The sequence below is a fragment of the Struthio camelus genome, chromosome 1 (assembly GCF_040807025.1).
Source record: "Struthio camelus isolate bStrCam1 chromosome 1, bStrCam1.hap1, whole genome shotgun sequence".
In the NCBI taxonomy this organism is placed as follows: Eukaryota; Metazoa; Chordata; class Aves; order Struthioniformes; family Struthionidae; genus Struthio; species Struthio camelus.
Genome location: NC_090942.1, coordinates 82841211 through 82855382, shown reverse-complemented (window position 1 = coordinate 82855382; position 14172 = coordinate 82841211). Strand labels below are relative to the sequence as shown.

At 39.9% G+C, this 14172-nt stretch overlaps 1 protein-coding gene across 20 annotated transcripts in view; it reads right to left on the bottom strand.

The window, feature by feature from the left end:
* Nucleotides 1-14172, bottom strand: part of FAR2 (fatty acyl-CoA reductase 2) — a 155670-nt gene that overhangs the window by 14948 nt on the left and 126550 nt on the right. For all 20 annotated transcript variants that reach the window (XM_068953522.1, XM_068953584.1, XM_068953601.1 and 17 more), the window contains 4 exons: nucleotides 13242-13419; nucleotides 11997-12041; nucleotides 6059-6177; nucleotides 3271-3338 (listed from right to left, as the gene is read on the bottom strand). In XM_068953522.1, coding sequence (XP_068809623.1) covers nucleotides 3271-3338; nucleotides 6059-6177; nucleotides 11997-12041; nucleotides 13242-13419 — 410 coding nt within the window. The remainder of the gene's footprint in view (nucleotides 1-3270; nucleotides 3339-6058; nucleotides 6178-11996; nucleotides 12042-13241; nucleotides 13420-14172) is intronic.

The following is a 14172-nucleotide window of genomic DNA, read 5'->3' as shown; positions in this document are numbered from 1 at the left end:
ATAATGTGGCTATCTTGTGGACTGTGGTGTGGAAATGTTTTCCTCTGCAGCATGTTCATTGACATAAATGAAAGGTGGAAGCGTCTAAACAGTTGCTATATATTCAGATAGAAATGGAATTTACTAATGGAATAATTTCCTTATTTCCAAGCATGTTCGCAGGCTGTAGCAGTATATGCAAAACACACCCTGGGCAAGTAACTTCATAGAATTCACAATGTTTAGACCTAAGCCCCAGAAGTGTCTGCCTCAGGCACAGGCAGCCCAGACTCTGCAATATCCGAGAGACACCCAGACACACACCTGCTGCTGTGAATATTGGAAAATGAGCACCCCAGTGAGAGCCAGGCCCCACAGCATTGAGCAGGAGGCTGAGCAGCCAGATGAGCCTTTCAGGCAATGCAGTGAGCATTAGTGAGAAGGAGCTTTGCTGAAATGAGCTCCCTGAGAACAGGAGTCTGCAGGAGAGCGTTTGCCGAGGTGCACTGTAGCAAGCAGCTGTGCTGCCAACATGGGACGAGGGATCCAGCTCAGGCTACTGATAAATATATCAACAGCTCTGCCAGCTGAGGAGGAGTTACTCTTCCCTGTAGCAGATTTACCACCCCGATTACCACCTGTCTCAGTTACGCTGACAGAGCTGCACATATGCGCACTCCCTAATCCTCTTCTGTCAAAATGACAAGGATTATTAGCAGAGACCTCCTATTTAAACTTTTCCATGTTGTTTTGCCTGGCTGAGAGTGCTCACTGGATTGATTTAACTGAAGATCTGCAAAAGTGGTAACTTATGACAAGGGAGTGGTGATAAGCAGCTTGAGATGAGCTACTGGGAAGGAACCTGTCGTCCCAGCCCAGCTCTTGGCACAGTCGGTGTCTGTCTAAAGAGCAAGTAGAGATTTCTTTCCCTCTGAGTTAGCAGCACAGCCATTTACTGTAATTATAATTTGACAAAGCCCTAAATGGCTATGGCTTGCTCAAGGGTACTGAAGGACAGTTTAAAGAGTGTGGAGAAAAAGGAACATCTGAGCGCCTCCCTTGGAGGAAAGAAGAAAATAGCACAAACAGGGATAAATCAAACTCGCTTGAAGTCTGCTCCCAGTTCTGAGAGCAGCAGAAAGCTACTGTGTTCAGATGCCACAATGTGAGGGCACTGGGCGCAGGTGCCAACGCTTATTTGATTTGTGAAGACATCAGCTCACACTTTGGAGAGGGCTAGATATTTGTGCCCTTCCAAGCATCTCATGGATCAGGAAAGCAATCCGATGGGCTGTGTTTCTTCTCCCCCGAAGTAATTTCTCCAAAAGACACTTTAAATCCTAGTTTATGTACAAACTATCATCTGCTTATTAATATTTATCTAGCTTTATTTGGTCTCTTCATCCCTTGATGGAAGCCCACCAGTTTTATTAGGAACCATTGACATTTTGGAATTGCGATACTGTTTTGATATTGTCTGCAGTAAACATTTAAGGCTCTGTCTCAGTTTATTCAAATCCAAATATTAATGCACTTCAAATCTAGTTTTTAGCTGTAAACTGATTGAAAAGGTTTCAATTTGGAAACATGTTAAAGAGATTACTGCCTTTCTTCTTATTTTTGGCATCTTTGGCCATGACAGCAAGAAAGAACTAATCCATGTTCCCTTTGGACAATGCAGCCCTTGTCATTTCAGATCAGCAGCTGTACACAGAAATTACATGAAGCAGCAGCACCTTTCTCGTGTTGGGTACTTGAGGCTTGTAGCAAAGCAGCTGCTGCACCGTGCTGTGAGATTCCTCGTGGGGTGAAAAGCACATGTATCAACAGCAGCTGAGATATCTGCTGAGCACTTGAGAAAGTTTTGCAAGTCAGGAGTGAAAGCTGTGCTGTTTGGAAACACTTTTAAGAGTGCAGTAAGACTAACTCAAATCTCTTACTGAAAGAAAGTCAGGAAAACGTCCATGTACTGTAACTTGGAACAGTTAATGCTATGGGTGTTTTCTTTTTGAAACTCCCTAATCTTGCCATGCGCTGACTCACTACAGTTGCAGTATTTCCTAATTTCTGGAAAGTGCTCAACCTTGCAAGCTTAATAATAGTCTTTTAAACTATAGGAGCTTGTGTTTCAGACAGAGAGAAAGAATCAAACAGGTGAGACAAGAGAAGAACCCTGAACTGGAAACACATCACCTGTAGGAGTTACTGAAATGACTTAGCTGATGGGAGTTCCCCTCCTGCCATTGCACAAAAATACAGCAGCAAATTCTGGAACACAGTGGCAAATTTCACAGGGTGAGAATTAGACACCAATCTCTCCAACCATCAAGGATAAATGAAAATTAAATTTTCATGCACTGAACACCATTTTAAAGCCTGCTTTAAGAATTAATTCTGACCAGAAACTGCAAAACATACTTCACATCTGACTAGCAAGACTTACATTGCAGCAAAACAGAATACAGAATACTTCTTCAGATTAATACTCAGTTGTCTGGCCCCATTTTTGTAATAGCGGGGAAAATAACAGTAGTAAGAGAAGACAATACAAAAATAAATTCCAAGGCATCACATTATTTGTAAACAAAATAAAACAAATCAAGTTCCTTCTAACATTTGAGGGTCGTCTATATTTGGAAATCTGTAGAACAAGCTAGTCTGGCAACGCAGCTTCCAGCATAAGCCTTTATCTGGACATTTATGTTTTCAAATAATTCTCTTCTTGACCTCGTCTTCTCCCTCTCTCCAATCTCGTCATCCTTGTATTCAAAATGCCCCACGGAAGAATCCCTATTCTATTGTCATTCCTACAGCTGTTCCTGGTCTAAGTATTTTTAACCTGGAAGTCCAGGCGTCCCCCCGTAGTGATTTGCTAGCATCCTCTATTTAAAAGTGCAAAGATGTGAATCATCATATAACACAGAAAACAAATCAGGCCCCATGCGTCTAGCCTTGAATGCATTGTCTGTTTGCAGTATTTCACAGTATGTAGCTGAGCCAAATTCTGCTGCTTGGCTTCAGTGGCAGTTTTTCACTGTAATGGTGTCATGATTTGTGTCTCTTTCACCTCTGCCTCAAAAGGAAATCAGATTTGAATCATAAAGACAGCCAGGAAAATCATTGCAATTTCTACACTGACAAAATTCATGATCAAAAGGCAAACTGTTCTTGAAACAAATCTGTCATTTCTAGAATTGCCTTCCCTATACATATATAGGGAGCACTTTCTCAAAGCCCTGCCAAGGAAGGCTATTGAGGTTTGCCATGACCTAGTTTTAAATTTGAACTTACCCATTTCTCCCCAGAAGAAAGGGTTGATTCCACCTGTTGTACAATTGTACACCAACATGTTTTTTGGTCTGGAAAAAAGAAAAAAATATATATTTTTTAAATGTGGGAAGAAAAACACCCAAAGCTTTAATAATGGAACATGAAAGCTAATAGCCTAAGAACCAATAATATCAGCTCATAAAAAAATTGTATGGGTTCATTTGTCATAAATATGAAAATGCAGTATAAAACATGAAGTTCAAATAAGATTCAGTTAGATTCTGAAGAGCACATGATGTTAATAAAGGTAGATGAGGCTTGAGATAAATTATCTAAATATCATTTATCAAAAATTATAAAAATAAGGAAAGGATACATAGTGACAGGTTTCTGATTTTTTTTTTTTTTAACAGTTTCTCTTGGTGTACAGTAAACACCTGGCCCAAACCAACCTCTGGGATACACTATATATTTTACAATCATTCACTTAACAGATATGATTTTGCTGATTTTAAACTCCATTTGTCATGAGGGTGATCAGGAATCAATCCATTTCAGCAAAATTCTCATTTTAATGCCATATAAATCTTGGTTGTTATCTGGGCCTGGAACTAAACACAGATCATGCCATTTTGTTTCTTCCTTTGATGCAAGACATGAATTTGTAAAACAACTTCTTCTATCTAAGCCTGTCTTGCAAAGAGTGCCATCAGTAGACCTTTTTTTTCACTCTACATTAGCAGTTGGAGGCAAAAATCCTAAAAGAGGTGAGAGCTGGCCTTGAAGAGGATATGACAGCTTGGCTGGAGGCTTCAGCTTCTTGGTGTTGCTAGACTACCTGTGCTGCTCAGAGCCTTTCTTCACTGTATGAGGCTGAGTAGCGGGGAACCTTTCTTTTCAAAACTACGGTGACTGAAGTTAAAAGGAGACAGAACCCCCTCCAAAGCAGGGATGGCAGATCTTGCATGCTAATACTTGACTGCTGCATTTGGATAATACACATTTTTAACAGTGGTTTTTCTTTTTTTTTTTTAATAATACTTTGAAATCATGGTATTCTGCTGTGAATTATTATTAATTATCCATCCTTAGCAGACTTCTAGGGAAGATTAATAGACATGTATGAAGCTCTGAAACCGTAATCTTCTGAAACTCTGAATTATTGAGTAGAATCCCAACAAAGTGCTAAACATGAAAATGCACAGTAGTGGGAATGCGTTAATGTGGGAAACTTTGCATTATGGAAGTCAATATGGCAAGTCACCAAGGAGCAGATCCATAATAGATGGCCATACAGGAAATTCACTTAGTGTCGAGCCACACACAAAGCCTGATACAAAGCGCACCAAAAGTGAAAGCAGAGACTTCCACCTACTCCAGTGGGTCAGGCCCATTAAACTCCAGTAAACAGGACTTCTGCATGTTCCCAGCTTCCAATGCAGAGCATCTATCTGCTGATTTTTTCCACCCTCCAGGTGAGTAAGTGATCTTGCAATACTGGTAGAGCTTCTACACCATGTAATGAAGTTTGCATTTCTCTGACCAGGTTCAGAATCTAATTTTCCTCAATAATGTCAGCTGCCCTGAAGGATACTAACCTTCTAATTGGATAATTAAAAAAAATTACACCCATACACACTGTTTTTCAAGAGAGAACCTAAGCCTGAAACTCTCTCAGAAAAACGTAGTTTGCAGGAGGCCCTTGTTTTTTGTATAGAGATTACTAACCTTGGGGTTTTGCCTAGCCAGATGAAGCTTTAAATCAAGTTCTGTAGTTGCTTCTTTAACCTAGTATTTATTTGTATGAGAACCAGATTAAAAACATGTATCTTCTGCCAGCAAACAGTAAGGAAAAATGGCACTTCTCCTACCATGGCCGGAGCCAGGAAGTCTACCTATGGGGCTGAATACTGTTTATCAGCGTGTACTTTTTTCCTTTTCAAATTTTCTAGGACAGACCCCAGGAGTCCCCTCTTATGCTGGGGACTCCACTTGGGGGAGTGGCTGTCTGTGCTACTTTGTTGCTGATGAAGGAGAAAGAAACTATGAGAAAAATAATTCTGAAGAGCTGGTGAGCTGCCTTTTAAGTCTCTTTCAGGATCCCTGTGTTTAGATTACTGGATGCAGCTTTTCTTCATCTTCAGTTCAAAGGGCACAGTCTGTCTTCCAGATTAAATAATTCTGTCTTTTATCTATCTGCCTTGTATTGATTTCACAGGGTTGCAGAAACCGCTGGAATAATTCAAACGGTTTATTCTGTAGCACTTCCTACGTAACGATGAAAGGTCAGCACCAGAAGTTCATATGAAAAGATCCTAAATCCTCAATGTCACTTACATATACCCTTCTCAACAAAAGATCACCTCCCGTATCATATGAGCCCATAACATATCTATATCATACAGTGTTTTCCAAGGAAGACATCCACAGACTCTTCTCCAGGAAAACCCCAGAAGCCAGCTGCAAAGTGACTCAGTGTAGCTGCCTGAGAAAGGAGGCTGAAAGTTCAGCTGCAAAGTTCCTGGTCTTCAGAAAAGTAATTTCTGAGGGAGACTGGTCAGCTGAGCTTACACTGTATGGAGACACATATATCATCTGTAGCTTTAGAGATTTCCTTACTCCCTGAAGTCTGCCTTCATTGTTTCTGCTGCCCTCGAAAGTCCTTGCCAGCCTGGGAGAGAAAATGTGAACTAGGGAATCAGCTAGGGGCTCCTGTCAGTTTTTGATTAGCTCGTGTCCCAGCTCCCTTCAAAGCCCAGATAAAAGCAAAGCATGGCGTAGCGTGGCGGAAAGAGGAGCGCCTTCCCACCTGTGCACCGCAGTGTACCACCCGGCCGCGAGGGTGAGGTTGATGACAACGTCTACCGGAATCATGTCTGCCAACGCTTCATTATTGGCAATGACAGTTCGCAGGATCCCTTTACCTGCCTGCATAACAAAGGAGAAGAGTCGTTGACAGCAAGACCACAGTAAGATTTCATCACCTTCGAGTGAGGGCAGACTTTCACCTTAGCACTTTCCAAGCCAGGCATCTGCTGCAGAACATTGTTTTGTTTCAGTGAAGACAGGCATGAATCTCACGTGGATCCCTCTGTTCTATGTTTTCAGAGAAATTTAAAATGTAATGACATATGTGCTGTGTATAATACAAAAGTTGTGAATCTTAGTTAACTTGATACCATAGAAACACCTTACGAAAGAAACATATCTGAATTTACTCTGGTAAAATTCCCAGCGATACCTAAAGTGCTATTCTCTTAAATACTCTTTTCCAAGAGTTTACTCCCTCTCCTTTGGATTGAGACACACCTTCCACTTCTCCAAATTTTTATCTGTTATGTCTCTACAAAGAGACAGTCAAGATGTGGCCCCTGCCATGACCTTACTGCCTGATTTAAAATAAAACTCAATAAATGATGAGCAAAAAATATAAAGTACTGAGAACTAAAGAGAAAGACAGGCAAGAACATTAAGATTTTGACTTTGCTTTGGTTGGAAGTGAATTTGTCAGGGGTCAGGCTCCAGAAATATATATATGTACATTAATGTATAAAACCTGAATGTCTGTCAAGGGTTGCCATGATCACCTTTGGAGGTGATCTTTGGAGGTCCCACAGCACAGGCATGTCTGGGGCCATGAAAAGATGAATAGAAAAGATGAAATGAAAAGATGGCAAAAATGTGGCAGACTTAATCAGACAGGACATTTCAGAAATATGGAAATGTGGAGGTGAAATGGGAGAAAGAGATTAATCGAGTGTGTCAGGACTGAACAGAACAAATAAATAAGAAGCCCCAGTAGCAGAGTCAAGATTGCAACCAAGTTAAATAGTATGCAGGATATAAATTGTGACGAATTTGAGTTGGATGAAGAAGATGAGAACCCAGTGGCTAAATAAAGTGGTGAAGCATGGAAGTAGGACAGCTCTTATAATTTAGACCCATGTAAAACAAAAGGGAGAAGACTGAAGTGAAGGGGCAAATATGCTGCACAGATCCAAGAATATTTAAAAGTCAAGGCAGAGGAAATATTATGGCAATTCTTTTTTTTCCCCTCGCAGTGTGAGACTTTCATTTCATGATAAAATAGCTCTCTAGCTGGGAAATATAAAGTTTTACTACTGAAACTAGACAGGAGGTGCCTAGTTGCGCAAGAAACACTTGCCTGAAGTCTGCGGAGAAGAAAGATGTGATTAAAAAGGCATTTATTTTAAAACTTGATATTAACTTGTAAATTTTATGTGCCATTGTCTAGTGGTAATTCACGGAGTTTAAGAGACACTGCATCCCCTGTTGGGGCGGTGTTTCTGTATGTTATTTTGTTTTCTTCCTCTTTTTCTCCTCCTCCCTTCCCCTTCTATTAATTATATGGTGTTGGTACGTTTCCCAGCTTGCGAGTAAAGGAGTACCACTTTTTACCAATTTAATCTTCATGAGCTAAGATTTCTGAGCAGTCGAGTCTTACCTTTGGTGCAGCACGGCAGAAAGACTGAGATACAGACAACCATGTGAACTTCCCCACATGACTCTAGCAGTCCTCCTCAAACCTGTGACATGCATCTAACCTCTGCTGCCCTATTTCAGAACTATGGTTCTGCTTAGGCATAAAAACCCTAACTTGCAACATCACCATGAATTCTTTTGTTCTTAGTACTCTCTTTTCAGGGGAAAAAGCAAGCAATAAAAAAGAACCAGAACAACCACTCAAGCTCAGCTGTGAATTTTTAACTGCTGTGAAGAGGTGCCCACTAGAGAACATGGTGTGATCAGCAACTGCATTTCCGTAAGTGCCCTAAACAGCTTTTTTGAGGCCAGGTTTCAAAATGGAAAGTTTGATGGATGTGCTGCAAACGTACTTGTACTCAGAGCAGAATGGGATTGTCATACATGATTGAATCATAATTAAATAATAATAATCAAATTCTGTGTATTTAATAAGCACTTCAGTTTTAAATGTTGTAAATACCTTCTCACACTGAAAATGGCTTGCTATTTCTTTATCGGGTATGGCTTGACTTCTATTTGTAGTTGCTGACTTTATTCTCTTAGGTGAAATAGAAGCTACTTAAGCTGAAGTCTCTGAGATCACTTGACAATTTGAGTCTGACATTTTTAGACAGCATCCCAGCTGAAGAGCTCAGGGGCCAATCACTTCTCAGAACATGAACTAAATCGTGGTTCTGCCCTTAAAGCAGCTGATCATTGCCTTGCAGGGAAGAAGGTCTTTACACATAATATGGAACAGTGAGACAAAATGCCTCAATTACAGCCCAGCAGAAATGTAATTCATTTCATTTTGTTCTTCAGTCAACAAATAACGCTTCTCCCCACAGCAGCTGGAGCAACTATAGGTGAAAGAAAAACAATTAGAGTATCAAGAACAGCTCCAGTTCCTATTTTTTAATAAATACTTAGAAGAAATATATTTATTCATGGAACAAATGACCAGACTCATATACGTAGTAGCTACTGAGGAAAATTCTTTGCAAGTGTTGGAGTTCAGATTCTGCCTGGATGAACCCCAAGATATCTGAGCCAAAATTGAAATTAGGGATTGTCTTCCATAAAGCATGAGCTTGGGTTAGAAGTTGAAAGTGAATAATTTATTACGGGGAGACTTAAAAAAATAAATCACTTTGCCTCTGCTTTCTCCATTCTTAATTAATAATAAAGCCATTTGACTAATAAATATGCAAATATGCTTTAAAATACAGTTGACCCAGAGAGCTATTTTTAATCAAACATGTTCCACATAAACAAACTAACCCATAACTCAGACATTTGAGGGTTTTTGAACTGCCACACAGAAATTACCATTATGCCGTATCCAAACACAGTAATTCTGAGTATGTATGTTTTTTCTCCTTGGAAGACTGAAAGTCTCTTGAGCTTCGTAGCAATAAATATCTTTCACCTCTAGAAAACTAGTAACAATCTAAGTAAGTTTGGTAGCAACTGTGAGATGACGCCAGACAAATACTGTCAACCTGGGCAAGTCCTTTTTGCCCACCACAGAATCGCCGCTCCTAACGCATGCAGCATCACCAGCTGCACCATTGGTGGCACCACTGGCTGTGGAGGATCGAGAGTGACTGGACACTGAGAGCAGACTCCTCTCTACACCCTGGAGTCACCTTCTTTGCTTGTTGTCTGTTTCTTGGTTAATTCGCGATATAATTACATTTCAAATCTTGAACTGCATCACTGAAAAGCTCAGTGCAACTTTCAGGAATTTCAGAGCTATTTTTCAATGTCTCTTCATTTCCCATAAGAACCTCAGAGCTTGAGTCCTGACCCCAACAATAGTTTCTCTATTTCAAAATTATTTCAGTACAAGTCAGAAGGTGTTGATAAGAGTTTGGGAAAGGAAAGGGAAGGGTTATTTACTGTAGTGACCCTAGACTCTCAGGATATGCATTTCCATATGTGAAACCACCGTTAGATTTGCTGTTACATTCAGGAATTTCTGCTTTGAAGAACAGAAAATTTACAGTTACTTGTACGAGTGGCAAAGGAGAAAGGTATAAAATAAATGTAAGCACCAGTGCAAGTTCATAAAGTGGATATTTAAAAAAAAAAGACTGTGATGCATGGCAAAATTTCTAAACACTTAGTCATTAGGTGTTTTTAATTGTTGGCAGTTAAAAAGAAAAAAGAAAAAAATACTATTTACGTGACAAAAGATTTGACTGGCATGTTTTTATATGGTGGAAAGCATTTGGACTTTGGCCTGTTTTTCGTAATGTACTGACCTGTGATACATGTATGACAACTAGCTGCTGTAGTTTATTACTTAGGTAACTCACTCACAGGGAATAAAAAGCAATGTAATGGAACTTTTCTTCATAACATCCTTCTTGCAGACTGTAACGCTGGTCATATTTTTGTCACAGATAGATAGAAATTTTTAATGCTCAAAAACAATCATAAAAAATCAAAACTCACAGATATTGCTACAAAACTTAGAGCCTGTCCCATGAAAATGTAAAGAGTGGATCTGGAAATTTAAAGAACTGCAAAACTCTTTCTTGTGGTGATGACAAGACATGAAAGAACACAAAACAACACCAGATGCTGGGGCTAATGCAAAGAGAGATGCAGGACAAGCTTCATGAGCATGTTCATCACTGAATAAAAGGTTGGAAGATAATTATTTTACATAAACTATGAGGTGAATAGGAGCTAATAACACTTTCTGAAGACAAATGATATATTTGGGGGCTTTTGAACATCTGTGAAATGTATAACTGGGGTTTCAAATAAGAGCATTAGCTGGGATATACCCACTAATTTACCTAGACCTGTGAATTCCAGAAGTAACTGTTACAGTTTCTATTTATACTTTACTTAAGATATAAATGAGCTTTTTTAATAAAACAACATTTGAATTTTATTCTGCTTTCCTATGATTGCAGACTACTAATCTTGTTATACACTGCAGCAGGCTGATTATAGTATAGTTTTACAAAGAAATCAGGTTGGACAAAACATACATGAACAAGAATATCTGTCCATAGCTACACAGCATAATACACTGACAAATAGGGTTAAGCAGTGATTGTAGCTCAGAAAAAAGTATAAATGAGGAGAAAGAGTATGGAACATTACTGTATGCAAATGTTAAATTGTAATTAGTGATTTCATTTTACAGGAAATATTTTTCTCAAGATACTCAGTTAGCTTATGAGTTTGTTCCTTATTATTTTGCCCAGCAGTTGTTTACACCAGTGCTAAGCAGGAATATAATGAATCATCCATATCACTGGAGGAGTCTGAATGGATAGTTAAACACACTGTTTGGATGTTTTCTGCAGAGGGAGAATAACTATACGGGGCAACGGAGAATGAGCTCCAGAACATTTATCACTGTAGGGTAGTCATAAACCATAGCAGTGGACATAGCAAAAATACATATAAAGATAAATGAAAGTATAAATAATACTGTCTTGTATTCGTACTACAGTAATCCAGGCAGGAGGATTAAGTTCTGTTATAAGATACAAGCTTTGACATCTGGGCATTATCCCTAGTTTCAGGAACGCATATTTTGTCCTTTCTGTGAAAATTTCCCTAGATTTGCCCAAAGCCCTGGAAACTGCAATTCATATTTACTAAGTAGAGATTTCTTGAAGGGTGGCTGTGACATTCTCCGACAACTGTACCCGCGATGAGCACACTTCATCCCCACTGAGCTGTTATGTGGTTAATCAGACAAGCATGCACAGGACTCCACAGAGCAACTGTACACGCTGCATCCCAGGGCTCTGAGCAGGACTTCCTCCAAAACTATGTTCCTGGTTGCCTTACTTCATCCGGGCACCAGAACAATTCTCTCTCCTGACACCTAAATGGTCTCCTGAAAGGTAGGGAATCTTTGTGAAAACTACTGTGTGATTTAATGAAAGACTATAATGTAATCCTTACGGAGCACCACCTGCAAAACAGGGTTTTAAGCACTGTCTTAATTCTAGTATCCTGAGATTTTTAGAGCGATGTTGATTAGCAGCATGAATACTCTTTCAGTGTCCTTTTTTGAATGCAGCATAAATAGACAGTTCTTCAGCTGCCACAGGCATATAGATGTATGGCAAGCGTGTGATATATCTTCCTACCAGATTCAGCAAATTGCTAATGGTCCTTTTTTTTCCATACAGTTTCTGAGTGGGGCTTATATAGTGACTCTAGAGTTACTCTATAGTAGCTCTTAACTCCCCTCTAAGTAGATTTTAAATAGTAACTACACCTACCGCAACAAAGATTCCACTTGTCCCATTGAAGCTGTCAATCCAACCCTGCAAAAAAGAAAAACAATTACTCTTTCTTTCAACGATATGTTGCTTGCACAGGCTCCAAAATGGTGGAAGGGTTATAATGCCATGGTATATATGAAGAAGCAGAGACACAACAGTTAAGAAGGATGCCAGCCTATCTGGCACAGCTGGCAGAAAACAAAGCAGTACAAAGTACTTAATTGATTTTAAATAGGGGATACCTTGTATGACACCTCTTATCATCTGCAATTTACTCATCAACAATGGAGTCAAATTTTGTTTTAGGAACAACCTGCTTCCTATAATAACTTTGCTACATGAATAAATGCTGGCTTTAAAATGCTACGCTGTCTTGGGGCTGTCACATTTGCTGAAAACAGTGATATATATCCGTCGTATAGATATATATCTGTTGTATATTTGTTGTATCTGTGGTATATATCCACTGACATACATTGTACTAGTGTCACTAAGACTGATTTGATTACTCCAGCTATTTTCTACGGCAAGAAAGAGAAGAGTACCGCTCTTGACTTTTGAATCCCATCCTACTTCAGGTCAGGGAAGCTGCCTCTCATGGGAGCTGGAGTTAAAAGCAATGACGAGCTGGCTGACCTGAAATGGCTTTATGACATCGAACACAATTTGCTCTGTCTTTTCAAGACGGGGAGTTTGCGCATAGCCTCAGCTATATCTCAGACATCTTTGACATGTTTCAAGTTGCACAAAAGGCAAAGGTGACTTTATGTTGCCTTTCCAGTTTGGCTGCAGTGTTAGGCTATATTATTGCTACTAGTATATTTAGCCTAGCAAATTATCAATTTATTTTAGTCCAAAAGTACAGCTGCATTTAATCCCATGGATGACACATTTGTATCTGCAACAGTCCCGTCCAAGTGTGAATCCAGGGAATCCAACAACTCGGCAATATAAGGCAAAGATATTAGGCAATCGCATGTGACATCAGATTTCAAAGACCACGTGAGGTCTAGGCTGCTCCTCAGTACCTCACTAACAGCCTGACTAGAAGGATTGCTGTTCTGCACTGACAAAGGTCCTCCCCACCTTTCCCACTTGCTTTCCTATAAACTGGGCCCTGTGTTTCTCAAGCGAACCCTGCTGCAAGTAGGGCCAGCCTCTTGGAAATACAACAACTGCAACTCTATCACAGGGTTCTTAGTAAGGAACTCCTGCTAGAGAAAGAAGAGTCATTGTGCTTACTGGGAAAGGCTCATGCCAGCTAGCTCCCACGATGGATGGCCTGATGATAGCAATGTTCAAGTTTCCTTTCTCCTGCTGAATCAGGTATTCTGACAAGGCTTTGGTGTAGGTATAGGTGTTGGGCCACTCCCCAAGTAGCTTGGGTGTGATGTCTTGAATGATAGATTCATCCAACCACCTGAGGAGGGCAAAAAGCAGAATATCAGTATCATATGTCACACAGAGAAAGGTCTGCGACAAAAACAAAAAAAAAACAAATAAACAAAAGAGCAGTGAGATAGGAATCCTCATCTGAAACAAAGGATGAGCAACTCAAAGCCATTTAGGACAAAGCAAGGAGTAACTGATTTGGATTTGGCTGAAGCAGCTCTATGGGAGAAAGGTTACTTTTTTCCTGGAAGTGCAAAATAACTCCCAGCGAGCTCCATGGCGTGATGGCTAGCTCGATTACAGGTATCTGTGCTATCTTATTGTAAAGGACATCTCTTCAGTGTCCTGTGCTTCAGTGCAATATAGTGGTATAGTAGCCATGGTCTACAGTTAGTCTGATGGAGCTTTCCAACCTTCCATTTTTGCTCCCTCATCCTTAGCCGAGACAGCCCCTACAGACTCCCAAACGCATTTCCAGAAGATTCTTGGTAACCTTGAGTTACCAAGCTGAGTAGTATTACAAAAATTTCAAGAACTAACACTAGTTACTACAGTGATATTCCAGCTGCAGTGATTAGAAAGACCCTTGCAAGAACACTTTCTGTGCAGAGTGTCTCCAGACCCTGCTGGTTTGAAGGTAAGTAATGATACAAAATTCTAGCTGGTTCTACTTTAACCAGACAAACAGTATGGCTTAGGAGACATCTGTGCAGTGCTCTTGTCTCTTTCTGAGAAATGGCCTTGTGCACTTACTTGCCCATCTGTAGAAAGAAGTGAGGAA